This window comes from Polypterus senegalus, chromosome 3 (assembly GCF_016835505.1).
Source record: "Polypterus senegalus isolate Bchr_013 chromosome 3, ASM1683550v1, whole genome shotgun sequence".
Classification (NCBI taxonomy): Eukaryota; Metazoa; Chordata; class Cladistia; order Polypteriformes; family Polypteridae; genus Polypterus; species Polypterus senegalus.
This window is the reverse complement of record NC_053156.1, coordinates 295,608,979-295,636,831: the sequence shown is the minus strand read 5'-3', so window position 1 is coordinate 295,636,831 and position 27,853 is coordinate 295,608,979. Positions and strand designations below refer to the sequence as shown.

The 27,853-nt window shown below is 42.4% G+C and overlaps 1 protein-coding gene and 1 long non-coding RNA gene across 5 annotated transcripts in view; one reads left to right on the top strand and one right to left on the bottom strand.

Moving 5' to 3' along the window:
* Positions 1-18,097, bottom strand: part of tdh (L-threonine dehydrogenase) — a 43,582-nt gene extending 25,485 nt beyond the window's left edge. Inside the window, exons 1-2 of one of the 3 annotated variants that reach the window (XM_039749465.1) lie at positions 17,958-18,097; positions 1,856-2,049 (exon numbers count right to left, since the gene is read on the bottom strand). In XM_039749465.1, the coding sequence (XP_039605399.1) occupies positions 1,856-2,039 (184 nt within the window). In that variant the 5' untranslated portion in view covers positions 2,040-2,049; positions 17,958-18,097. Of the gene's footprint in view, positions 1-1,855; positions 2,050-16,256; positions 16,451-16,908; positions 17,037-17,957 lie in introns of those variants that run through there. The other 2 variants (XM_039749464.1, XM_039749466.1) reach the window with 2 other exon arrangements.
* LOC120526323 overlaps positions 4,990-27,853 on the top strand; it is a 36,453-nt gene continuing 13,589 nt past the window's right edge. The window contains exon 1 of one of the 2 annotated variants that reach the window (XR_005633115.1): positions 4,990-5,210. This is a non-coding gene — a long non-coding RNA (uncharacterized LOC120526323). Of the gene's footprint in view, positions 5,211-17,090; positions 17,235-27,853 lie in introns of those variants that run through there. The other variant, XR_005633116.1, reaches the window with a different exon arrangement.

Genomic DNA, 27,853 nt, shown 5'->3' with positions numbered 1-27,853 from the left:
GATGTTTTGGTGGAGACGACAGAGAAGACTCCTGTCAATCATGGAGAATCCACTGCATCCACTGAACAGGAACATCTCCAGACAGAGAAGCAGCTTCAGCGACAGACTGCTGTCACCATCCTGCTCACTGACAGACTGAGGAGACCCCACACTATGTGACTCTTCAATTCTACCAGGGGGGGTAAACGTTAACATTATACAAAGTTATTGTCTGTCTGTATATCTATTATCACTCTTTAATTTAATATTGTTCTTTATCAGTATACTGCTGCTGGATTATGTGAATTTCCCCTTGGGATTAATAAAGTATCTACCTATCTATCTATCTATCTAATTAGTCGAAAGATCTAACCCTGGAAAAAGCCACGTACAACTGACCGGTTGTTAGAATTATTGTGAAGAGTAAACAGCATGTGGGTATGAGGAAGGCCGCGCTTCCGAAATTCGATTACGTAAATATAATCAATAACAACCCCAAAAACATGATGTTGTTGTAGAATGTCGCTAAGGAATTCCTGCAGCTTAATCCAAAAGACTCGTACTATAATATCAGGTCTGTGCTCCGGTCTTTGGGTATCCGACAGTGCATGTAGAATTTCTGGCCAAGCAGGATTACATGTTATAGTGATAAATAAATGAGGCTAACGGCATCCTGCTAGTTTTGTTGCACGTATCTTGGACTTCCTGGAAAAGTGGACGGTAATACGATCATTCTGCCTACACATACGTTATTTTCAGCGTTTGCTTGCAGTGCGTCTGATAGTCCTTTGTATTGTTCCACGTGCAGATCTTGTTGATCTAATCTGAGATAGTTGAGATGCGCGCCCTCTGTTTTAACATACGCATCTACGACGGACTGTTGGAATAGTTTGCCGCTGGAGTGCAAAATACTAAATGTATTCCTCATTGCTAATCTGTATGGATAAAATTGTCATTGAGTAAGCCTGATTCGCCTGGCGGTTCTTTTATCGGGAACATGTTGTAAATCTTTGCGCCAGCCAATGTCTCGGTAAGGGAAGTGGGTAAACCATAGGATCGCAATTCATATTGAGTGTGGAAATCTGTTTACAGGAGTTGCCTCTGGGATAGATGGAGATGTCCCTTTCAGCAGGCGGTTTACCATCTTCTTTGATGAAAATCGCTGCAACATCGGTGTGACATGTCGGGGCATTGTATCGTCATAAATCCGGCCTAGGGTGTTCCTTGAAAACCATTCGTACAGATGCTGTTGGATTGGACTGAGCGATTTCATGCATGTGTTTGTATGATTTAGCGAAGGGGTTGATGGTTCTGAGCCTGGAATCTAGCTGGAGAAGTACATTTTCGCTGCATGCAGAGTTTGCTTTATTTTGTAAGCGTACTTCAGAAGCTTGTCGAGAAATGCTGTGTCGACCTCATGTGGGCGGGGCCGGTTTTGAAGAGGAGCCGCTGGCAGCGTGGGGAAGGGTTTGGAAATGGACGAATAGGAATCGAAAAATGCCGTGTCGGCTGCGTGTGGACAGGGCCGATTTTGAAATGGAAGCAGGACGAACCAGAAGACAATAAATATACACACACACACACATCATATATATATATATATATATATATATATATACGATGTATGTATATATATATATATATATATATATATATATATATATATATATATATATATATATATATATATATATATATATATATATATATATATATATATATATATATATATATATAATATGCACACACCCATAGAGTATATGGGCACCTTTCAAAATGGGCAGTATGACAGGCCTTCCAAAGAGTGCTGTACAAGGCAGGCCACGACCCAATATTATTATTATTATTCTTTTTTTAAACATAGGAACACAAATACCTGTGATTAAAACTTTTGGGTGGTCCGTCTCAGAAAAGGAAACCGAATGAAAGCTTGCATCCGAGGTCACTTGCCGAGGAGAGAAGCTGATTGTCCGCACGGCAATGGCAGCTGTCTGGCACCCGCAGCCAGGGGTCAGGAGAGCCTGCTTGGCAGCTTTGGTCAAAACTCGTGCAAGTGGCATTCTGCTTAACCTGAAAAAACAAGCGATAAACTTAAAAAAGGTAAAAGGGAAATGGTCTTTAATGGAAGAAACTCTTGTTAAGGGTGAAGATAGTACACCATCCAAATCTTTGATTTGTATTATACATGGCTATCTTGTTAAAACTGCCACCCTACAAGCCAGTTTCTCTTGAAACCAATCTGTTGGTTGTGCCAGCCTTACCAAGGTCGAGGATAGCGAATTACACAAATCTGTAAATCTCACGGTTAAAAATCTAACTGCACTGCACAACTCTGGTACTTTCAAATCTAATCAGGCAAGTCGTGCTCCTCTTGTTAAGACTGAAGATATCATACTATAAATCAGCTGTGCCCATTACATAACCTTAAATGTATGCCTACCTTCTCAGAGTTGAGGATGCCACGTAAACACAAGCCTGCCAATTTCAACACAAACCTCTAATAGCTGTGCTTCACTTATTAAGGTTGACGGCACCACACTACAACAAAGCTACTACTCTTGATGTATTTCATCAGTCAAATTGAACTTATAAAGAAATAAAAAGGCAAAGTCGCTCAACATCCAACCAAGCACCTTTTTTCTAAAACTTGTAATAAATCACTTGAAAGACACACACCTGGCCCAGAAGCAGCATGCATTCAAATTTATTAGCTGAATGCGCATCAAGAAAACATGGCAGCTCCATCCAGGAGGCACAATGCCCAGTGACTCAATGCCACAATGCCCACTATGTAAATAAAGACTGGCCAGCAGCTTATCATCCGATTGGTTGAATGTTTCTCTAATGTAGAACTTCACAAGCGTCACCCTTCTGCTATCATGGAAAAAACTGCATCGTCAGAAAGGTGTTATTCACCCTTATTTAACAAGAATTTTCATATTTTTGTGACTCATAATGCCATTTTATTTGCATACAGTTTTATTGGCTGGCAGTAGACTGGCACCCTCTTGGATTAGGCTTCAACCCTTGTGACTCTGAACTGAATCAAGTGCGTTTGAAAGTATGAGAACTTTATTAGGCTTTATAGCCTTGAGTGATTTAGTGGGACGGAAACCCTGCACGTCAATGCCTAGTCTTCAATCGCCAACCCCACTTCAGACATTCTTGTAATGAGCAAACATTGACACTGGGAGAGTTAACAATACGGACATCTTTTTAAAAAATTGCTTCTTCTGTTCAGGCTCGCAGGCGGCAGCGCCCATTAAAGCAGCTTTCGGCAGCAGGCAACGTTCAGCCTTGGATGGGACGCAAGTCCATTGCTGGGTAAACACTGACACCCACCCGCCATACTTCTTACTGCACCAGTTTACAATGTCCAGTTAAATCTCACTCGTTTGTCCAGGCCAGCAACCAACCACAACCTTATAGTCTTTAAAAGAATACATTAAAAGTATATTTGTGTTCAGATAGACGTGAAAGGAATTATATAGATAGACAGATAGAGGCACTATATAACAGAAAGACAGATAGATAAAGAGGCACTATAAAATATAGATAGATATGAAAGGAACTATAGATATACAGTATAAGATAGACAGAGACATGGAATTATATAATACAGATCGATATATAGATAATAATAATTCATTACATTTATATAGCGCATAATATAGGCACTGTCTGTCTATCAGCCAGTTGGTTATATACTGCCTTTTTACCTACAGTATCGGTTTCTCGGTCTATTAGAGAGATAAAAAGACACTATATGACAGATCTGCCTTATTAGACAAATAAAAAGGTACTATAGGACAGATCTATTAGACATAAAAAGGCACTACATAACAGGTAGATAAAAAGGCACTATATGACAGATCTGTCTATTAGACAGATAAAAGGGCACTATATGACAGGCAGATAGAAAAAAGGCACTATAAAATATACATAAATAAGAAAGGAACTATACAAGATGGCTAGACAGACAGACTAATAAGAAAGGAACTATAAAAAGATAGGAAGAACTTCTTTTGTCCTAAGAGTATGAATACAGCTTTTTACAGCTCCTGATAAAAAGGTGATGGGTTCCCAAATCTTCGATCCCTTTTTTTAAAAGGACATTGTTGTAATGAACAAGTTATGACACCCTAAGAGTTAACAGTCCATCCGTCTTTCTAAAATTACTTATTCAGTTTAGGTGCCAATCCCAGCAGCACTGGGCACAAGACGACATTCAACCTTGAATGTGACACGATTCCACTGCTGGGTAAACACTGGCACCCATCCACCATATTCTTACTGCACCAGCTTACATGAACATTACATTATTTTATTTGGCTGACGCCTTTATCCACTTGGCTACATTTCTTTTGCTTTTCCAATGGCAGCTCATTCAGGTGAAGTGACTTGCTCATGGTCACACAGTAGCAGATTGATAGATAAATAATATCCCAAGGGGGAAATTTTGCTTTTTACAGGAGCTCGGGATGTATTATAACAATCGCCTTCCTTAAATTCACTCAAGAATAACAGAAAAACACACTTCTAACTTGGCTAAAGATAATGTAGCAGTGACAGTATGGCATTATGAAGGTGTACTGCCGTAGTGAATATGGAATCTAAAACACTAAGTGATAAAGCATATAAAGGAAATTTTTTGTATACAAAAGTATACCTTTTACTCATATTAAAATTCGGACTAAATGATTTTAAAAAGTTTTGCAGCGAACTCCTCAAGTTCAGCCCACACGCACTCTCATCAGGGGGCTCCGATCGGCTTTACACCACCACACAAGGCAGAAGGGCTGCTTCGCACTTGCGGCAGGCATCAGATATCACGGATTAAAATATCACCAGCTACGGAGAGAAGTAGGACAGAAAGCGGAGAAGGGGAATGGCAACACAAAAAGGACCGCAGCAATGAAGCCTTGTCCTTTCCGAATCAAAAGAGCGAGCGCGACGGTACCTTCAGCACGTAGACCAGCCCGTATTGTATATCGCATGTCTGCTGTGGGGTGTGTTACTGGTGTCCTCGGGCTAATTACAGACTACGCGCACGCAAATTCTTTGAAACCCCAGCTTTCCAGGGGGTGTGAAGTGTACGTGCTCTTTGAGAGCAGTTAATCAAAAGACGGTGACAATCCATTGGTGGGCTTCACTTTGATCTAAACGATTTAAAATTTTAAAAAAAGAGAGAGAGACAAGAGATCGGAGGAGCTGCTGGTGTGCTTCGCGAGGTAAGAATCAAACCGCTGCCTTTCTCGTGCTCTGCTGCGCTTCAACCAGAATATGCTGGTTTTGTGAAGCTCCCTTTTTAATTCTTATGACCCGAATACCCCTGATACTCCATTCTAACGGTGTACAGTGGACCGTCAACACGTGTGACTCAAACTAAATCAAACTACGCAGCGCCCGTAATTCACTGCCCCATCACGAGCCTGCGATTGAAGTTCGGGAAACGTGCAAGAAGCCAAAATAAGCGGTTAATTGCTAGCCACGTCCCCATGATATGGACATGCAAGCAGCTGGATGGGACTACGCAGCTATGATATGTGCGTGTAAAGCCGTACTCTTACCTTCCACTCCTGTGCCTTTAAAAAAAGAGAAGAGAGGAGGCGGTGGCGTCGCTTAATTTATAAGGACACTGCCTTCAATTGTGGCCAATCAGGTCACGCCGAAAGTAGGTGTCGGCCGAGACGCACCTCCAAAAATGGGCGGAGCCAGCTCTCAGCTGCGGCTCTCAAGCACACACCTCCCCAGAAGGGAGGGGGCAGCTCCAGGCTACGGCCACAGGCCGAGATTATCTAAGAAGCTGCAGGAAAACAAGAGGGTGGCGCGCTCGCTGCTGTTTTCAACTGTGAACAGGCAAAACAAAAGTAAAACACTCGATAGTTTCCTATATAATCGATTTTTTTTTCTTCACGGTCCGTTTAGTAAAAGAATGTACGGCATCTTCAGAACTGAGAGCATTATAAATGACGCAATTGTCATACGCGATCTCCAGCCATTTCATGGACCCTCCTTTTGTTTTCAAAAATCCAGACTCGAATTCTGCTGCAGCAGAAACCAAAATTGGAAGAAACGCTAATCCACTTAATCAAACTCATTCTTATACCATCTTCCAAACCTGGTGATCCAGCGCGGTGACGTGGGGATGCTAGAACCAATCACAATCCCTGGACGGGACGCCAGTCCATCGCAACTTCAATAATGTGCCATAAATATTAAAGCCGATGCATGGAAGGCAAGATTCAAGAGTTTTTTTCGTCACACTTACACAGGTACACCGTGCAGTGAAATGAAAAAGCTAGCCTACTCCAAGATGGTGCAAAACAAAAGCAAACACACAATAGAATAGTAAAGTGAAGAAAAAGATCAAATCTGAAACAGCCAGGGCCGGATTAAGGTGGGTGCTATTGATGCTGCAGCATTAGGCCCATTCCTGAAATAGGCCCAGATGAAAACAGAAGAGAATTTTCCGGAAGCTGAACAGTTTTCCTTTGCTATATTAACCTCAAAATAATTCTTAGAATGAAATTTGGAGTCCGACTTTCGGACGCCTAGACACAGCGCTACTTATTATACGGTTACTATTGTTCTTTGCGCTGTGACGTAACTATAACGTCGTGTTTATTGTTAACCGAAGATTTCAAGTTAATGCTATCAATTTTATGTTAAAACAGTTTACTTAGCAATTTAGCTGCGTTTTTTGCAATATCTTGGGGATTCTTGCCACTTTATTATTGTTCGGTAAGTGCCACGTAGTAAATTTTTCACCTTGAAAGTTAGTTGTACAGTAAAAATCGATGGCTATTTAAATGGTTATCTGTAAAAGGAAAACTAAAAGCCGGCTCGCAGGCCCGGCGTGGATATTTAGAATGTTTAAAATCATCGACAGGATTCTGGTCTATTATGAAATTTAAATCATGGACAAATTTTTACCCTCAAGAGCCTGAACTGAGTCACTTTGACCCAATGGCTCTGCAAATTCATTTTTTCTTACTCTGTTTCGTAAGAGAATTGCGAAATTGTGTGCATTTCATTGTTAGGTTTTCTGCATTAAGTGCACTTTTCAGACAATTGCTATTGAATGTTGATGTTACGTAGTTTGATGTTAATCTCGAGTTGTTATGATACTACGTCGTTATTATTATTCATGTTCAATAAAGGATGGCTGGTTGCATCGTAAGCAATTCAGGCTCCTTGGTCGGTCAGAGTGCGCATGTACGGTGAGTGTCGAATGCACCAATGGCGAGATAAAATAGGCCTTTTTTGCGCTGCAGCATCAGGCCCAATTTCATCTTAATCCGGCTCTGGAAACAGCATAAAGTATAAAGTGACTGTGCGGTAAGTTGAAATAAGCATGCAATGAATTTTAGGTTCAGATGTTTCGTTGGCGTGTCAGAGTTCAGGATCCTAATGGCCCGAGGGTCTCTCGGTCTTTGTTAGGCTGCACAGCCGTCTGCCCGAGTCAAGCAGGCGGACGGGTCTGTTGCTGGGGCGGGTCGACACCATAATTATTTTAATTGCTTGGTGTAGATGTCCTGCAGAGAGAGCAGCACCGACTTTACGATGCGCTATGTTGAACGGACCCCTCCCTGCAGAGCTGAGCAACTCCCAAACCATCATGTGCAGCTCTGTGTCTCGATGGCGCCCATGTAAAAGGTTTTCAGAACAGACCTTGAATTTCCTTAGCCGCCTTAAGTGACAAAAGGCGCCGTCTTGCCTTCCCGACCTGGGTTTGTGGTGCTGTGTCCATGTCGGGTCCTCATTTACATTTATTTATTTATGTTCAAGCAACTTACAACATTTGATACACAATCGGTTCAATTTCTTTTCTTCAAATGGAGCACAAGCGGGTGAAGTGACTTGCTCAGGGTCACACCAGTGTCAGTGGCCGGTGATGTACACACCTGAAACCAACATCGGAAAGGAACTCTTAATCCATTTCAAATCACACTCGTTCATAAACTATCATCCATCTTCAAAAGCTTGCTTGATCCTCAGCTGGGTCATAGGGAAGCTGGAGCCAAACCCAGCAGGCAAAAAAAACGAACGGTTCTTTCCTGGCACTTGACTGGCTGGTGTGGGTCTTCATTGAATGATTGCTTGACAAACTGACATTTTAATTCTGTGAAAGGTTCTTGACTTATGAAATGGGCTCTTTGGACTTTGAAAAGGTTCCCAAGACGTGGGCAAAACAAAAATCTTTGAAAGTTTAAGTAGGCTACCTAAGCAGGATACTGACAGATCATTCGTGTTTCAGGGTGTTCCTTGTGCGATTCTGGACTGTACAAGAAATAAAGTGCTTGGTGTTGTGACTCAGAGAGACCGTCAGGGGTCTAAACAAACAAGTTCTTTCTAGAACCTTCATTTGATTCTTTTAGGAACCTAAAAGGATTCCCTTAGGTCATCGCTCTGAAGAACGGCTTTGGCACCAATGGTACAGAAACTGTCCCAGGACAGATTGCCAGTCTATTGCAGGGTTGGGAACGTGGCACAGATATTCAATCTTGCTTGTTAATTTAAACTTAAGTAAACGTTAATAGGTAGAGCTTTGACCAGGAATCAAAATTGGCGTTTGTCCACGTTCTCATACATCGCCGTCATGATGCCATACTACACAAACTGAGCTTTTTACGGGGGGAAGTCAATTTGAAAGTTATGCAGTAACTAACCGTAACAGCCAATGCATTACAATACGTTCTCAATGGCTTATGGGTAGTTGGATTGGTCTAGTTCAGGGGTTCTCAAAGTCAGTCCTGGGGACCCCCTGTGGCTGCAGGTTTTTGTTCCAACCAGCTTCTGTTTTTAATTGGACTCCTGGGCTAATTAAGTGAACTGTTATTTCCCAGATTCTGTGCTTGGGAACAATATAGAAATTAGAAAACTAAGTAAAAAAAAAAAAATTCTAAAATGTACTAAGTAGTTATACAGGAATACAGTAATCCCTCGCTATATCGCGCTTCGACTTTCGCGGCTTCACTCTATCGCATATGTAAGCAAAACTAAATATATAACGCGGATTTTTCGCAGCTTCGCGGGTTCTGCGGACAATGTGTCTCTTTACTTCCTGTACACGGCTCCTCAGTTGGTTTGCCCAGTTGATTTCATACAAGGGACGCTATTGGCGGATGGCCGAGAAGCTAACCAATCAGAGCACGCAGTTAAGTTCCTGTGTGCTGAATGCGATTTTAACCAGGAAGTCTCGTCTCGCTCATTCAGCATCAACATGTTTCGCTGTGTAAAGAGTTCACTTTTGTGTTTTCTTAGCCCTTCATTATGGCTTCAAAACGATCTGCTCCTGCTTCAATGAGGCTATGATTCTTTTTATTTAAAAAGTAGGAAAGAAATAGAAGATCTACGGCCGCAGTGTCCTTTTAACCAGGGTGCAAAACGAGTTGTAAGTGGATGTAATAAGGCAGTAGTCTGGATGGAATCTGCTTAAGGGATTTGGATTGAAGTCTGCCAGAAGAAGAACAATGGCGGTGATTTTTAGTTGCCTGAAGAGGCTCCTTTAGAAGAGCTGTAACGCTCTCCTTTGTTGTGCAGTAAAACTAAACTTATTGTTATCGGACAAGTCATCGTGTCATTGTTGGTGAGTAACCATAATTCATTTTCTACTTACAGTACTTAGTACATGTACGTACGTTTAGTGTCACTGTACACACACATTTACTGTATACTATTTTTGTTGCATTGTACGTATTTATTGCTGGTGGCATGTCTATCGTAATGGCTGTAACTTATGTGCTTTCGGAGACACTCGATATCTTTAAAATAATATTTAGCTTTTACTGTATATAAACAGTGTATTTACATACATAATTTCAATGAATGTTACCTAATATCTATGAGAATACAAAGGGATTATGCTGTATAACTCTGTGGGGAATATTCATAAACAGTGTGGGAGAGTTTATAAGGGCTTAAAATATATAAAAATAACCATACAAACATAGGGTTTCTACTTCGCGGATTTTCACCTATCGCCGGGGGGGTCCCCGTGATCGAGGAGGGATTACTGTAATGTATTTTTTTTTTTTTACGATATTTTCATCTTGATGTTCATTCTGTTTTTCCAGGTGTTCTAATTGTTTCATTAATCCATTGTTTTCAAATTAATGGGTCCCAACGCTAAAGTAGTTGCAGCCTTTGATGATTCAGTGTCTGCTCTGCTCGTTTTTAATTGTCATTATTAAGAAACAAGGACGGGAGCAAACTGCACAGAGAAAGGGCAAATATATAATGAAAGCAACAAAAGTGAGTTAAGCACTTTAATCTATAGCAAAAATGGAAATATTTCTAAATGTCTTATAAATGTAAAAATCATGCCTCTGTGCTTTAATTTAGAATAAGATAAAAAAAATAATCAGCTAACTAATTGAGATCAGTGTTATCAGTTGTCTCCATTTATGAATATGGTTGAAGCAAAAACCTGAAGCCACAGTGGGGACCCAGGATCGACTTCGAGAACCCCTGGTCTAGTTGAAGCCAAGTTCAAACCAACGTGGGACACTCCGCTGAGAGATTGCACCATTATTGAACAAACTGGGATGTCGTGAGATTTCTTTGGGCAGAGGAAGTGAAACCTGCTTCAGGCTGCACATCACCTCACATTGGGGTGACAGTTCAACTTTCAGCATGACAAGGACCTGAAGTAAAGACAACGCTGGAGTGGCTTTGGGACAAGTCCAAGTATCATTAAGTGACCAAGACTTCAGCCCCATAGAAAATGAGTGCAGAGAAACCTGGAGATGGCAGTTCACAAGTATTGTCCATCCAATCTCAGGACACTTAACAGGATCTGCCAGGAAGAATAAAATAAGCTACCCAAATCCAGGGGTGCAAAGCTGGTAGAGCAAATGTGTCAAACTCCAGGCCTGGAGGGCCACAGTGGCTGCAGGTTTTCATTCTAACCCTTTTCCTAATCAGTGACCTCTTTTCACTGCTAATTAACTTCTTTTCCTTTCATTTTAATAGCCCCGTTTTTAAGGATTTGGTCCTCTGGATTGATTCCTTTCTTCATTCAATGACAGCCAAGCTGAAATGAGATGTGAAACGAGCCAACAGATGACCAGCTAAACTGGGACTTCAAACTCTAACCAATCTCTTAATGAGAAGCTGATTCTTGCTGTTTTTTAAAACCCATTATTTAATTATGATTAAACCTTATGAGAAGGATTTAGGAGTCATAGTGGACTCTAAGCTATCGACTTCCTGACAGTGTTGAGAAGCCATTAAAAAGGCTAAGAGAATGTCAGGTTATATAGCGCCTTGATGTGTGCAGTACAAGTCACAGGAGGTTCTGCTCAGTCTTTATAACACACTGGTGAGGCCTCATCTGGAGTCCTGGGTGCAGTTTTGGTCTCCAGGCTACGAAAAGGACATAACAGCACAAGAAAAGGTCCAGAGATGAACAACTAGGCTGATTAGAGGACTACATGGGATGAGTTATGAGGAAAGATTAAAAGAGCTGAGCCTAACGCTTGCATTAAGTTTAGGTTTTGTTAGGTTTGAGTGCACAAATAGGAGGTCTGAAAATTGAAAGAACGCCTTATGAGAAGGACTTAGGAGTCCTAGTGGACTCGACACTATCAACTGCCAGATGGTGTTAAGAAGCCATCAAGAAGGCTAACAGACTGTCAGGTTATATAGCGCCTTGATGTGTGGAGTACAAGTCATAGGAGGTTCTGCTCAGTCTTTATAACACACTGGTGAGGCCTCATCTGGAGTACTGGGTGCAGTTTTGGTCTCCAGGCTACAAAAAGGACATAACAGAACCAGAAAGGTCAAGAGAAGAGCAACTAGGCTGATTAGAGGACTACAGGGGATGGGTTATGAGGAAAGATTTAAAAGAGCTGAGCCTTTACAGTTTAAAATGAAGGAGATTAAGAGGAGACCTGAATGGAGTGTTTAACATTATGAAAGGAATTAGTGCAGTGGATCAAGACGGTGACTTTAAAATGAGTTCATCAAGAAGGATTGAGGAGCTTAGTGGACTCGACATAATTAACTGACAGTGTTCAGAAGCCATTAAGAAGGCTAACAGAATGTCAGGTTATATAGCGCCTTGATGTGTGCAGTACAAGTCACAGGAGGTTCTGCTCAGTCTTTATAACTCACTAGTGAGGACTCATCTGGAGTACTTGGTGCAGTTTTGGTCTCCAGGCTACAAAAAGGACATAACAGCACTAGAGAAGGTCCAGAGAAGAGCAACTCGGCTGATTAGAGGACTACAGGGGATGAGTTATGAGGAAAGATTAAGAGAGCTGAGCCTTTACAGTTTAAGATAAAGGAGACTAAGAGGAAACCTGACTAAAGTGTTTAAAATAATTAAGATAATCAGTGTAGTGGATCAAGTCTGTGACTCAAAGGTGAGTTCATCAAACAGGACTTAGGAGTTGTAGTGGACTTGACACTTTTCAACTGCCAGTCAGTGTTCAGAAGCCATGAAGAAGGCTAACAGAATGTCAGGTTATATAGCGCCTTGATGTGTGCAGTACAAGTCACAGGAGGTTCTGCTCAGTCTTTATAACACACTGGTGAGGCCTCATCTGGAGTACTGGGTGCAGTTTGGGTCTCCAGTCTACAAAAAGGACATAACAGCACAAGAGGTCCAGAGAAGAGTGACTAGGCTGATTAGAGGACTACAGGGGATGAGTTATGAGGAAAGATGAAAAGAGCTGAGCTTTTACAGTTTAAGACAAAGGAGAAGAGGAAGGACCTAAGAGGAGGTTTATGGATGTGGCGAGAGTGGCCATTGCAGGTGATGGATGTGACAGAGCGAGATGACGAGGACAGAAAGATATGGAAGATGATTCTCTGTGTCGACGCCTAATGGGAACAGCCGGAAGAAGAAAATTAAAAGAGCCGAGTCTTTACAGTTTAAGCAAAAGAAGACCAAGAGGAGAGGCCTGACTGAAGTGTTTAAAATTATGATGTGAATTAGTCCAGTGGATCGAGACGATGACTTTAAAATGAGTTCAACAAGAACACGGGGACACAGTTGGAAACTTAAGGGGAAATTTCACACAGACATTAGGAAGTTTTTCTTTACACTGAGGACAATAGACACTTGGAATAAGTGACCAAGTAATGTGGTAGACAGTAAGACTTTACGGACTTTCAAAACTCGACTTGATGTTTTTTTGGAAGAAATACGTGGACAGGACTGGCGAGCGTTGTTGGGCTGAATGACTTGATCTCGTCCAGAGTGCTGTAATGTTCTAATTCCGTGGCTTATATAGATGATATTGAAATGTACTAATTTGTGTATTGTTCCCAAAACACAGAATCTGGGAACTAACAGTTTACTTAAATAGCTCAGGAGTCGAATTAAAAAGAGGAGCTGGTTGGCACAAAAACCTGCAGCCACAGGGGGTCCCCAGGACCGACAGAAACACTGAACTAGACTAACGGCACAACGCTGCGAGGTGCTTGTTCGTACTACCCATAAGCCATTGCGAATGTGTTGTAATAAGTTACCATGCAGCTTTCAAATTGCCTTTACTTTGCGACTTACCCTCGTCAATTGAGCACCCAAATGCCTTAATGTAAAACTGCCCCCATACATTTGACAAGGGTTAATTAACTCGTGTGTTCCCGCTCTCTCATTCGTACCAGCCACCCTAACTGGCAGTAGCTTAATGCACCCTGGCGTGAAATATAACCCAACGGGGTGCGGGGAGACACGCTATAAGCCCTCACAGCAGACACAACTAAAGCTGCGGGACTGAACCGGGAGTAAGTGTTGTGGGGGTGGCATCGATTCTCTCACATTGCATTGTTCATTTCGCAATAGGCAATTTTTTTTTTTTTTTTTACTTTGCCAACTTGTGCACACAGCTCTAAGCCAATAGAAAACTGCTCGCTGTTAAAAGATACCAAGGCTGCACGCTTCCAATCCGGGCACCAGTATCGCTAACGCTCCTATCAAAGCGCCATGACATAATACTTACCAGCAGCATTGCTCGGCATACTTTTCAAAATTCAAAAATAATCTTCCAAGGTCAAAAACAGATAAGACTTTCTGTTATCTTGTCCCAAATACCAAGCCGTGTCAAAACGAAACTAACCCTTCTCATAAATGACAAAGTGAAAGGGAATACCAGTCCTGCTTGACGGAGAAAAAGGTCGATCCTGCTTTGAGGAATGGCACAGATGAGGCGAACATGCAAACTCCACACAGAAAAGGACCTGCGGATCTCAAACTGTGGTTTTTCTTACTGCCCTTACCGCTGCGCCACCCTTTTCCGTACTCGTGTAATTCACGACCCACACATACGGTAGTTTAAGAAACACTGCGTTATTGAAAGACCGAATTTGCTCAGAAATTCCGGATTTTAGCAGATGGGTCCAGTTGTGTTACATTGATTTGTCTTTTCTTCCTGCACATTGTCAGCTGATTTATGCAAGTTTTGATTTATTGCCTGCATTTTTGAAGACGAGTTTAAACTCATCCATGACCACGAATACCAGATGGAACGAGTTTGGAACTTGGAGTCAAGCACACAAAAGTCGCGACGCGCACTTTTAAAAACGACGCCTCGAATCAATTCAGCGTATATTTGTCGGTTGAGTTGTTTTCTTTGTGCTGCGCCACTCTTTAGTGCAAGACAGCCAAAAACAAAGCGAGCCGAGGCGTGTGCTCTCAGCAGATTTGGGTTCCACAATAATGCAGCGTCATCGTGAAGAGCAGCAGTTCGCCTGCGTCACTGTGCATTGTTCGAACTACCGGGCATTGTAAAGCCTCCCGTTGTGCGCGTTACCGCACACGCACGAGCCTGTCGCAATTGTAACAAAAGCCAAATAAAGCCCACGGCACTGCGGGCACATATATAGCGCCATGGGTTTTCAAAACGTTTTTTTTTTTATTATTATTCGGACTAACTAATGATTTTACACAATTTAATTTGGAGTTACCAATTTTTCAAATCAGGTCATACTCCGGTCCCGGGCAAATACACAAATAAATGGTTTACTCTGCAACCCATCAATTAACTGTGCGTTTTCAAAGTCGCCATCTCCGACTCGCCGCTAATTACTATGAAGAGCAAAACGAAAAACATCAGCTTTAGGATGAACTTTAAAATCCCTCAACCCACAAGCTATAGACGCCCACTAGTCGAGTCGGGTTACAAACTTTGGGGCTGCTAGTCTTCATCGGCGGCTCACTTAACACCGCGAAAAGTTATGGAGTGCCACAGTCCGGCAATTGGTGTCATCTTCGCCTATTCTTTAATTGTCCGATCTTGGTGATTCTTTGTTAAGCTCTGGGGGGTGCAAAGCAAAATAACAGTACACTTTTTAACTTAAATTGAAGTGTGTGTGCTTTCTTCGCAAAACATGCTAAATGAGTTCTGAATTTGCCCTATGAATGGGTGGACATTGCAATGGACCGGCGTCCCTTCCCGGACTGGTGCAAATCTTGCGCCCAGTGTGAAACTATTTAAAACGCGTAGGTAGTGCTCTTTTGGCATAACTTGACGCAAAAGTATAGAATGGCACGATAACTCCGGCGAACCTGTAATGATCGTATAGCGTTAAATGGCCGATTCAATTCCTAGTTCATATGTTCATTCGTTATTATGCCGCCGGCATTGCTTCCGACTGCCGAATCCCCAACCGAGACTTATATAAAGCCAGTTGGATATTCCCAATCCAACAATGATTTAGATTAAGCAGGTCTGATATAACGGGTTGGAAAATGGATGGACGATAAATATATACAACTGTAGCGCTTTAAGACCGGACTCCCAGCATGCCACACGATGCCGCTGACTTTAAACTGGACATCTCACATCTTTCTGTTCTGAAAGAAAGCAGATGTATCGTTGAGACGGCAGCAGTGGTTGTACTGACGTCCTGATCTACTTCTGCGGTAAATGTTTGGTAAAGATTGGGTTGCACCATCAGTCTGAAGGACTGGGTTTCGCAAATACAGAGGCGATGCTGGCAGTGCAATTATCACAAATAAATGCAGTCTTTTCATTAAAGGAACCTCTTTCACTACGATACGATAAAATTTTTGGCCGGGAGAGAATGGGCTCTGACGGAGTGGTTTTCATCCCGGGTTTAGTTATTCTCCTTTGCGCCATTCGGAAGAAACTCCGGGTCATGTCACCTAATCCACAGGCATCGAATTGCTTTCACAATTGTCGCCGTAATGCGTACACACTTTCCGACCACCTCAAATCCGTCCCATCAGGCTGCAAAAATTCAAACCCCTAACGCCTCTTACATGACGTTGTATGGCGCAGACGTGGTTATCCGTTTCTTACCTTTAAAAAGTCTTTTGTGTTGCCGCTTCTTTTATTTTACATGTTGAATATACCAATTGACACGACATTTTTCTTTACTAGCAAAGTAGGTCATCGACAGCCATCCATCATCCTAACCCGCTCGCGCTGGGCAGGGTCGCGAGGCAGCTGGGACCCATCCCGTGCAATTATGGAGCGCAAGGCAGGATCGATACCTGGGCGGGGTGCTGGTCCACTGGAGGGCAAGCGGACGAATATCCACACCATTATAGCAACACCAATCATCATAACCTGCATGTTATTGGGCAGTGGGAGCAAAACGACGCGAAAACAAGGGGCAGAAACACAAGTCACTTCTCCTTAACTGCCTGCAGGCGCTAGCATCGCGCCACCGTCGACGACCACTCCAAAAAAAATCCTTAAAAGTCGATAATTAAAATAAATTTAATTTTAGGTTACCTGCTGCGGAAAGACAAAGTGTGTGTGTGTGTATATATATATATATATATATATATATACATACACACACACACACCTCTCTTCTAATATACGTTGTTGCTTTTGTCTTTTCGCATAGCCTTTGGGAGTCAGAGCGCAGGGTCAGCCATTGATATTTGTATGTATATTTTTAAACTCGCCTTTCTACATTAATAAGTGGTGCAAATTAAAATACCTTTGAAATAAGCATCCCCGATCTCCCCCAGTATAAAGAGTAAATGTCACTGCGCAAAAACCGAATATTAAATTATCTGAAAATACATAAACGAGAAATTGAAAGACACGCATCACTTTGTTATTAAGTGGGTGGTTGTGCTGAAGCAATTACCTTGTTAAACTCTGACCATAGCCCTTAACGACCCCCTAAACAGCTGATAGATTTCCTACAACTAAAATGTTAGCAAAGTGACACGCGGACAGATTGGCCGCCAGTCTCGCGATGATGACAGCTTGTCTGCGTTAACTGCAGCAGCGGAATGCATCAGAGGCTTTTGCTTTCAGGTAACGGTTTCTTTAAGACGCCGTTTACAACTATAGCAAGTTTTTCCAAATGTCTAGTGGGCGTAGTGATTTTCCATGCTTGCAAAAAAGGATTCAGCACCTACTGATTTTCAGTTCAATACCTTAGCCACCGGTCCACAATTTATTTTACATTAAACAGAATTCCTCCCAATTGTTAAAAATAACATTCCTAAAACTGATTATTTTACTTAGCGCCTTTCAATTGTGAAACTTTTCACATGGTGGATCACATAGGAAGTCAGTGAAGAATACACCCTTAAGATATTATATATCGATTTTTATATTAGCTCAAGGTTCTATGCAGACTATTGACCGGTTGGTGACATCTGAAAAATGAACGCGATAAATAAATCGTGATTTAAAGGAATAGTTAGCTGATGGAATCGTTCAGAGTTACCCAGCAAGGCGTCTGAATTACACCATCATTGTAAGATAACTGAAAAGGCTGCCATTCCTTCACTGGAAACACATCCCAGTCTTTATGCTGTGGATGCAAATTCACCCGAGACAAGGAAGAGTATTTTTTTAAAGTGTTACACTGAGGGAACTCCGCTAGAAACCGAAAAGAGAACACGCGAATCATTCAAGTTCTGCGCCATCATGCAGCCCGGTATCCAACACAATTACATTTTCTTTACAGGTTAACACATCTGAGAGAGATGTCTACAATGGGTTTATAGCTATGGATAGAGGCATACACACCTGTCTGTCTTACAGTACTACGTCTTGTACTTTAGATTTTAAAACCAGGTCCCGTCTCCACCGTTCACCGCTTCGGTCCACCAAACTTAACGGTACCGTCCCGATGAGAGCTGCTTGCTACCTGCCGCCTTCTGCTCGACAGCCACCTCGGTGCTTAACACTAAAAAGCACATGGGCGGTAAGAGCTGCAAGGTTGCGTCAGCCTGCCGGTCATACCGCGCCCACTTCCTCGTGACGTAAACACTACTTACGCTTCTGATTGGGTGTTGCTGGTGGGTGCGTTTCTCCACCCTCCACGCGGCAAACACATGCTGAGCGGGCGACGAAGTGCAACTAATGGCATGCGGATGGAGGTGTTCTCGCTGCTTTTTTTCCCCAAAGACTAACGTTCTTGGGGGTGCAGATAGAAGTAAGTTATATATAACCGGCACGTCATTAATGGATTGGGAAAGTCGGGCACATGATTCGGCTTCATTTTATGTCAAGTCAAGGACCATCTATTGTCATCGCAGCCATAGTCAAGTACACGGTGGGACGACAGCATAAAGTGTGACACATTTGCAGAAGACAATTCAGTGCAAAATAGGGTGCCTTAGAATAACACGTATAAAAAATTCTGAAGTTATTTCCTTAGTTGTTATGTTATTAATCAAAGTTATTACACCAAACTGGAATACAGTATAAGAATAGTTACGGATTAAAAGGAAAAAAAATAAAATATGTGAAGCGTTCAGCATGAAGAGAGAGAGAGTGAGGTTAGGAGTGAGTGCTGATCCAGCGCATTGCCACATCCACCACATGACAAACCAACTCAGGATCCCAGATTAGGACCCGAGTGCAGCCATGCGACGGGTGACACCTCAGCACCACACTAATTCAGTGGGAGGTAGTTGAGGCATTTATTAGTCTGACAGCCCGTTGTTTTGTTTCTTTTGAGTCTGTGCCTGTACGTGAAAGCTGATGTATATTGTGTGGCCTGACTGAGTTAGACGTGCTGGTCTGAATGAGCTTCCCAGCCCAGCCCTGGCAGGCGGCGTTTCTTAAAAGATGTCTTGATAAGGGGTCTTGTTCAAAAAGCGGACGCCATCTTGTTCAAAAAGTAAATTAATTATTTATTTATTACGAGGGAGCTCCGTCCCCTGCTCGCTTCGCTCGCCCTCCCCCGGGTTTTGTTTACCGGATATACAATTTAAAGAGATTGTATTTTTTATGGGAATTGTTACATATGCATTATTTTCACTTTTACTTTAAGTAAAAGTAATACTCCAGCGTTTCTCAGCCTTTTAAGTATTTGCGACCTGAGTTTTCATAACAGTTTTAATCGCGCCCCCCTAACATTTTTTTGACAATTTTTATCGACATTTATCTAACTCTCTATTTATTGTTCTAGTATCAGAATGTAGTTTAAGTTAATTTGTTTTGGTTTCAACAGATTTTTTTTTCATATTTTTGATTCTTGTTTTCTTTTTTTCACATCTTCACGCCCCCCTTTTTGTTACTTCACCCGCCCCACAGGTTGAGAACCACTGCAATACTGTACTTGTCCTTTATTTCCAGCCCCGGGCATGATTAAAACTGTTTCTCGCAAGACGTATAACGCTGTTCGCGTTTTGAAAGGGGGCGGCTGAACGCATGCTAAGGAGATGCCATCGGATTATCTGCTGGCTTCCTGCTGCTGCTGCTGGCGAGCTGCGTGTTCTTTTTGTCGCGCTGCACGTCGATCATTTCAAAGCCTGTACAGCAGCTGTCCTTTTGCCACTTCGTGTCTGTGCTGCTCGCCTTGTGAAGGGGGGGCTGAACACACGCTAAGGAGCTGCAGTCGGATCATCTGCTGGCTTCCTGCTGCTGCTGGTGAGCTGCGTGTTCTGCTTGTTGCTTGTCATTGTTTTTAGAGCTGGGAGCACATGATGCTTGTCTGTCAAAAGCATTCTAACAACTGCTTGGTTAGATGTCCGTGAACTTGTTTTAAACGTTGTCTCACTGCCTTGTCTTGCGTGACCTTAAAAAGTGTCTCTCACGGAATGTCAAATTGTCTTTGCGTGACCTTAAAGTGTCTCTCACGGGACATCAAATTGTCTCCGCTTGACCTTAAAGTGTCTCTCATGGGACATTAAATTGTCTTCCAAGAAGATCACGTCTTGTCTCCCTAGACTCCCTCCCAGGATATTTTTTACAATAGAGAGATTTATTATTTAAGATTATTTATTTAGTGTAGTGCAGTTTAGGATTATTTGTGTACTAGTACTAAAATATAGAAAATTCCAAAGAAAAAACAAGTGGCGTCCGCTTTTTGAACAAAACTTTTGGTAAGAAAGGCAGAGAACCACCAATGACGGGCTCAGCTCATCCTCACAATCCACTGGGCCATCCTACAATCATTAATGCTGCAGTTCCTTAACCACACAGAGAGAGCGCTATTTAATATGCTGTCTATAACACCCATGCAAAGTGTGGTAAGCATGGAGGAAAGCGAGGGTTTGCTTTCCTCACCAGTCTCAGAAAAGTAAAGCAGTTGTTGAGCTTTTTTAGCAAGAGAAGAAGAGTTATGGCTCCATGTGAGGTCCTCCGTTTCATCTATTCTGAGGAGCTCGATACTTTGGAGAGCCGTGTATGTAGAGTGGGCTGTATGCAGAATGAGACGTACTGAAGTCAGAAGTCATCTCTGGTTTCTTTCCACATTGAGAGAGGGAGATTGTTTTATCTCTCCTCTGCATACCCAGTCGCGTCGTCGTCATCATCATCATCAACAACAGCATTAAGTTCCATCCATCCATTTTCTAACCCGCTGAATCCGAATACAGGGTCACGGGGGTCTGCTGGAGCCAATCCCAGCCAACACAGGGCACAAGGCAGGAACCAATCCCGGGCAGGGTGCCAACCCACCGCAGGACACACACAAACACACCCACACACCAAGCAAACACCAGGGCCAATTTAGAATCGCCAATCCACCTAACCTGCATGTCTTTGGATTGTGGGAGGAAACCGGAGCGCCCGGAGGAAACCCACGCAGACACGGGGAGAACATGCAAACTCCATGCAGGGAGGACCCGGAAAGCGAACCCGGGTCTCCTAACTGCGAGGCAGCAGCGCTACCACTGCGCCACCGTGCCACCCAGCATTAAGTTCTGTAGCACATTTTCATACAAGCCATAGAGCTCAAAGTGCTTTACAAGATGTGAAAAAGCAATTACATGCAAACAAAAATTGAAATTAGAAAAATGATGCATAAATAGTAATAATAATTCATCCATCCATCCATTATCCAACCCACTATATCCTAACTACAGGGTCACAGGGGTCTGCTGGAGCCAATCCCGGCCAACACAAGGTGCAAGGCAGGAAACAAACCCCGGGCAGGGCGCCAGCTCACTGCAGGGCACACACACACCCACACACACACACGGGACAATTTAGAATCGCCAATCCACCTAACCTGCATGTCTTTGGACTGTGGGAGGAAAACCACGCAGACACGGGGAGAACATGCAAACTCCACGCAGGGGGGACCCAATAATAATTCTTTACATTTATTTATAGCACTTTTCTACAGGGGTGGGTAGAGTAGCCAAAAATTGGATTCAAGTAAGAGTAGCGTTACTTCAAAATAATATGACTCAAGTAGAAGTAAAAAGTAGGCATCCAAAAAATGACTCAAGTAAGAGTATAAAAGTATTTGGTGAAAAGACTACTCCAGTACTGTGTAACTGTTTGATCGTAATAATTTTTTTTTTAGAAATGTAATGAGACAGACAAAAATATAAAATAATGTGCAAATCCTGCTATTTCCAAATAATAAAAATAAAAAATGAGTAAAAATAAATAACATCTTCACAAAATAAAGATGCACAAATAACACAAAGTTCCAAATCTCAGTTTTTCACAACAAAGCTTTTGAAGCCGATACTCACAGTAGGTGACATGTCTGTCTGAACAGTGCAGACTCCTTACAGTGACGAGATCTTCTGTACGCTGACAGTATCTTCTTCTTCTTCTTCTTCTTTTGGCTGCTCCTATTAGGGATTGCCACAGCGGATCATCTTCTTCCATCAATTCCTGTCCTCGTCATCTTATTATGTTACACCCGTCACCTGCATGTCCTCTCTCACCACATCCATAAACCTTCCTCTTCTCTTCTTCCCTGTCAGCTCTATTCTTAGCACCCTTCTCCCAATATGCCCAACATCTCTCCTCTCCACATCTCCAAACCAATGCCATCTTGCCTCTCTAATACTGCAGATTCACTTGTCCTCCAAATAGCACAGCTGATAGAAAATAACATTAGAACAAGGCAGCCTGTGCAGGTCCAACAAGTCTCACTTTACCTCGACTGTCTGTGTCTGCGCAGGTTTCGTTAAGACGTGCTTGTTCTTCACTCAGTGAAGTGATGTACAGTAAGTTAAGCTTCAGCAGGAGTTGCTCTCATCTTTCATGTACAGTGGAACCTTGGATTGTGCATAACTTGGTTTATGAGTGTTTTGCAAGACGAGCTAAAATTATTAATAAATTTTGACTTGATAAACGAGCGAAGTCTTGCAATACGAGTAGTCCGTATACGCTTTGTCTGCTGAGCGTCACGTGATCACAGCTGAGCCGATGGGTCTTCTCTCTCTCGCTGTGGGATTGTGGGTAATCGTCAGTCAGCGTGCCTCACTCGTATAGTCGACATCTGTATGAGCGTATACTGTTTACTACAGAATTGTGACCGTGTGTGTGCGCTGTGACGTGTGAGTCTCTGTCTTGCACCCCAAAACAACGAAGCTGAGTCTCAATACTTTAGCAACACCATCTTTTATTTAGTTTGAAACAGGAACAGTGCGGGTTATTTATTGTAGTGGGATCTGCCACTCTCCTATACACTGGCACAGCAGTCAGGCAGGGTCTATGCCGCCACGGTTTGTGTGTGGTCACTTGACTGCATGGCGACATCTGATTTGGTAAACGGAGTCTTGTGATTATCGTCGCTACGTCTGATTGGTGAAACAGCCATGCAGTAGATCCACTGGCGGCTTCTCTTAATGTGTACATGGAAAAAAGTAACGAGTCGAGTGTTGCTTAATATAGCAGAGTAAGAGTAGCGTTTCTTCTTCACAAAAGTACTCAAGTAAAAGTAAAAAATATGGTGCAGTAAAACTACTCTTAGAAGTACAATTTCTTTTAAAAGTTACTCAAGTAAATGTAACGGAGTAAATGTAACTCGTTACTACCCACCTCTGCTCAAAGCACTCGACATAGTGAGTGTGTGGCCATTTCATCCTTCACTAATGTGTAGTGTGCACCTCGGTGATGCGACTCCAGCCATTTCTTACACCAGTATGCTCACCACGCAAGAGTTGTTAGGTGCTGAAGTGGTAAGAGATAGTTAGCCAGTTAGAGACAAGGGATGATTAGGGGGCCAGGATGGATGAGGCCATGGTGGGCAATTTAGTACCATGTGGACAATACAATACATCCACCCATCCATTATCCAACCCATTATATCTTAACTAGATAGATAGATAGATAGATAGATACTTTATTAATCCCAAGGGGAAATTCTACAGGGTCACGGGGGTCTGCTGGAGCCAAGCCCAGCCAACACAGGGGGCACAAGGCAGGAACAAATCCCAGGCAGGGTGCCAGTCTACCGCAGGGCACACCCACACACCAAGCACACACTAGGGACAATTTAGGATCGCCAGTGCACCTAACCTGCAGGGTGCCAGCCCACCTCAGCAATACAATACAATACAATACAATTTATTTTTGTTTAGCTCAAAATCACACAAGAAGTGCTGCATGGGGCTTTTAACAGTCCCTGCCTCTTGACAGCCCCCCAGCCTCGACTCTCTAAGAAGACAAGAAAAAACTCCCAGAAAACCCTTGTAGGGAAAAAAATGGATGAAACCTCAGGAAAGGCAGTTGGTAGGTGGGTGTGCAGTGGATGTCAAAAAAAGGGGTCAATACAATACAATACAATACATGGAACAGAACACAAGTAATCCTCAATACAATACAATACAGTACAGTACAATAGAATACAATACAATACAGTACAATACAGTACAATACAATACAATACAGTACAATACGATACAATACAATACAATATATGGAACAGAACAAATCCTCAATACATTATAAAAATACCACAAGTATGGAGCAGAAGTTAACCGTAGATGATATCACATAATAGGATTTGGGAAATGAAATCAAAGGACAGAGCCAAATGGTGTTCAACCCTAGCTTCAAGAAAATGAAGAGACTTTTATTATTATTATTATTATTATTATTATTATTATGATTAGGGGACCAGAATGAATGGGGGCCATAGTGGGCAATGCAGCCAGGACATCGGGATACACCTGACTCTTTACGTAGGGCTTTTTTATGGCCACAGTGAGGAGTCAGGACCTCGGTTTTACATCTCATCCAAAGGACGATGCCATTTTTACAGCATAGCGTCCCCATTACTACACAACATTAGGATTCACATTCAAACCAAAGGGTAAGCGCCCCCCGCTGGCCTCACCCACATGTCTTCTAGCAGCCACCCAAGATTTTCCAAGTACTGGCCGGGCCCAGATATGCTTAGCTTCACGTGGATGACCTGTTCTGAAGGGAACGAGGTACGGCTACTGGCTCAAAAAATAATAGTATACGAATAGTATTGTAGGCAGGCTCTATTGTAGGAATAAAGCTGGACAGTTTGACATCCGTGGCAGAGCGACGGGCGCTGAGCAGACTCCTGTCAATCATGGAGAATCCACTGCATCCACTGAACAGGATCATCTCCAGACAGAGGAGCAGCTTCAGCGACAGACTGCTGTCACCATCCTGCTCCACTGACAGACGGAGGAGACCCCACACTATGCCACTCTTCAATTCCACCCGGGAGGTAAACGTTAACATTATTGAAAGTTATTGTCTGCTTTTACATGCATTGTTATCACTCTTTAATTTTATATTGTTTTTTTTTTTTGTATCGGTATACTGCTGCTGGATTATGTGTTATTCCCCTTGGAATTAATAAAGTATCTATCTATCTATCTAGTATACAAAAAACGAATGCACAGTTACATGCAGATATATAATTAAGAGAAACAGAGTCCTTAAGTCAAAGTCAAAAGGTCAAGTCAAAGCAAACTTTATTGTCATCTCAACCACATACAAGTATACAGATAGACGAAATTGTGAAGCTCAGGGTCCACAGAGTAACAACATGACGTGCAAATAATGCATTAAAATTAAATTAAAAATATAATTAAAATTGAAATTTAAAATTAAAACACAAACAAGACAAGACAAAGAAGTAGCAGCAATATTAACGTGTAGTTAGCAATATGAGCATTGATGCAAGGTATGGTGTTTGCAATCTAGATACATAAATATAGTCAATAGATATATAATACAAGTAATCCCTCCTCGATCGCGGGGGTTGCGTTCCAGAACCCCATCGCGATAGATGAAAATCCGCGAAGTAGAAACCATATGTTTGTTTGGTTATTTTTATATATTTTAAGCCCTTAGAAACTCTCCCACACTGTTTATAAATATTCTCCGCACTGTTATACAGCAAACCCTCGTTTATAGCAGTTGATCCGCTCCAGACAGATAAATGGATTTCCAAGAAGTAGGATTCTTTATTTATAAATCTAATATTTTCGCAGTTAGAGCATTGAAAACCTGCTTACGACCTTCTAAATACGTTTTAAAACATTATTAGAGCCCTCTAGACATGAAATAACACCCTTTAGTCAAAAGTTTAAACTGTGCTCCATGACAAGACAGAGATGACCGTTCTTTCTCACAATTAAAAGAATGCCAACATATCTTCCTCTTCAAGATGCACGTCAGGAGCGGAGAATGTCAGAGAGAGAGAGAAAAGTAAATAATCAAAAATCAATACGCGCTGTTGGGCTTTTAAGTATGCAAGCACCGCGATAAAGCGGCGCAATGAAGTGATCAACGTGAAGGTAGCCTTTCAGCATTTTTTTACAGGCGTGTCCGTATCTTCTAAGCAAACAGCCCCTCCGTCAGGAGCAGATAATGGGGCTAATCATACGTCTCCCTGATGGTATTGCATGATGGATAAGTATCTGCCTGTATTTCTCAGAGAGAGTGAGACACAGAGAAAAGCAAACAATGAAAAATCAGTACGGGCTGTTAGAGCTTTTAAGTGTGCGAAGCAGCGCGCGGGAAGCATATCGTATATCATTGAGGAGTTTTAGTTAATACGTAATACGTGCTCTGATTGGGTCGCTTCTCAGCCATCCGCCAATAGCGTCCCTTGTATGAAATCAACTGGGCAAACAAACTGAGGAAGCAAGTACCATAAATTAAAAGACCCATTGTCTGCAGAAATCTGCGAAAAATCTATGATATATATTTAGATATGCTTACATTTAAAATTCGCGATGGAGTGAAGCCGCGAAAGTCGAAGCGCGATATAGCGAGGGATTACTTGTATAATAAATAATAGATATAGATAATACAGAAATGATAAGTGTATGATGATAGTTGTTTAAGACATATAAACAATGACAGGTCAGAATGTTTCACAGCAGAAGGACGTCAAAGTGCAAAATCCTTAAAGGTCAGTATGAGATCTTCAGTTCTTTTCTACCTGCACACTGGTCTTTACAGGACAGTGGTCTGCATGTATAAAAGTTCTGTTTTCAGGTGGTTGAGGCCGTGTAGAAGATCCCGGGGGCAGCCTGGTGTTAAGGAGTCTGACAGCTTGGGAGTAAAAACTCTTCTGCAGCCTGGCAGATCTGGCTCTGATGCTGTGGTATCTTCTCTTGGATGGCAGAAGTGTGATAAGTCCATGTGAGGGGTGTAAGGGGTCCTGCTCAATGCTGCAGGCCTTGTGGACACTGCGTTTGTAAAATATGTCCTGTAGTGAAGGGAGAGGCACCTCAATAATGTCCTCTGCTGTCTTCACTATCCTTTGCAGGTGCTTGCGGTGGGATATGTTGCAGTTGCCATACCAGACATTGATGCAGCTGGTCAGGACACTCTCAATGATGCCTCTGTAGAACGTGGTGAGGATGGAAGGGGAAGACTTGCTCCCTTCAGCCGCCTCAGGAAGTGTAGTCTCTTCTCGGCTTTCTTGATTAGTGATGAGGTGTTATGTGTCCATGTAAGTTCCTCAGTTATGTGCACACCGAGGAACTTGGTATTCCTAACAGTCTCCACATCTAAACCGCTGATGCTGAGTGGGATGTGAGCAGGATGTGAAGTCCACAATTATCTCTTTTGTCTTGTCGACGCTGAGAGATAGATTGTTGTCTTCACACCATGCGGACAGCCCCACCACCTCATCTCTGTATGCTGTTTCATCATCCCTGCTTATCAGTCCCTGCACCGTCGTATCATCCACAAACTTGATGATGTGGTTGGTGTTGTGCGTGGCTGTGCAGTCGTGAGTCAGCAGGGTGAAGAGCAGAGGACTAAGCTCACAGCCCAGAGCTGCTCCAGTGCTCAGTGTGATGATGCTGGAAGTGTTGCAGCCCATCTGAACTGACTGGGGTCTTTCTGTCAAGAAGCAGATGATGGTGTTCAGGCCCAACCTGCTCAGCTTTTGAGGGATGATTGTGTGGAAGGCAGAGCTAAAGTCTATGAATAGCATCCTGACATATACAGTAAATCCTATATACAGTGGGTATGGAAAGTATTCAGACCCCCTTCAATTTTTCACTTTTTGTTATATTGCAGCCATTTGCTAAAATCATTTAAATTAATTGTTTCCCTCATTAATGTACATACAGCACCCCATATTGACAGACAAAAAAAAAGAATTTTTGAAATTGCTGCAGATTTATTAAAAAAGAAAAACTGAAATATCACCTGGTCCTAAGTATTCAGACCCTTTGCTGAGACTCTCATATATTTAACTCCGGTGCTTTCCATTTCTT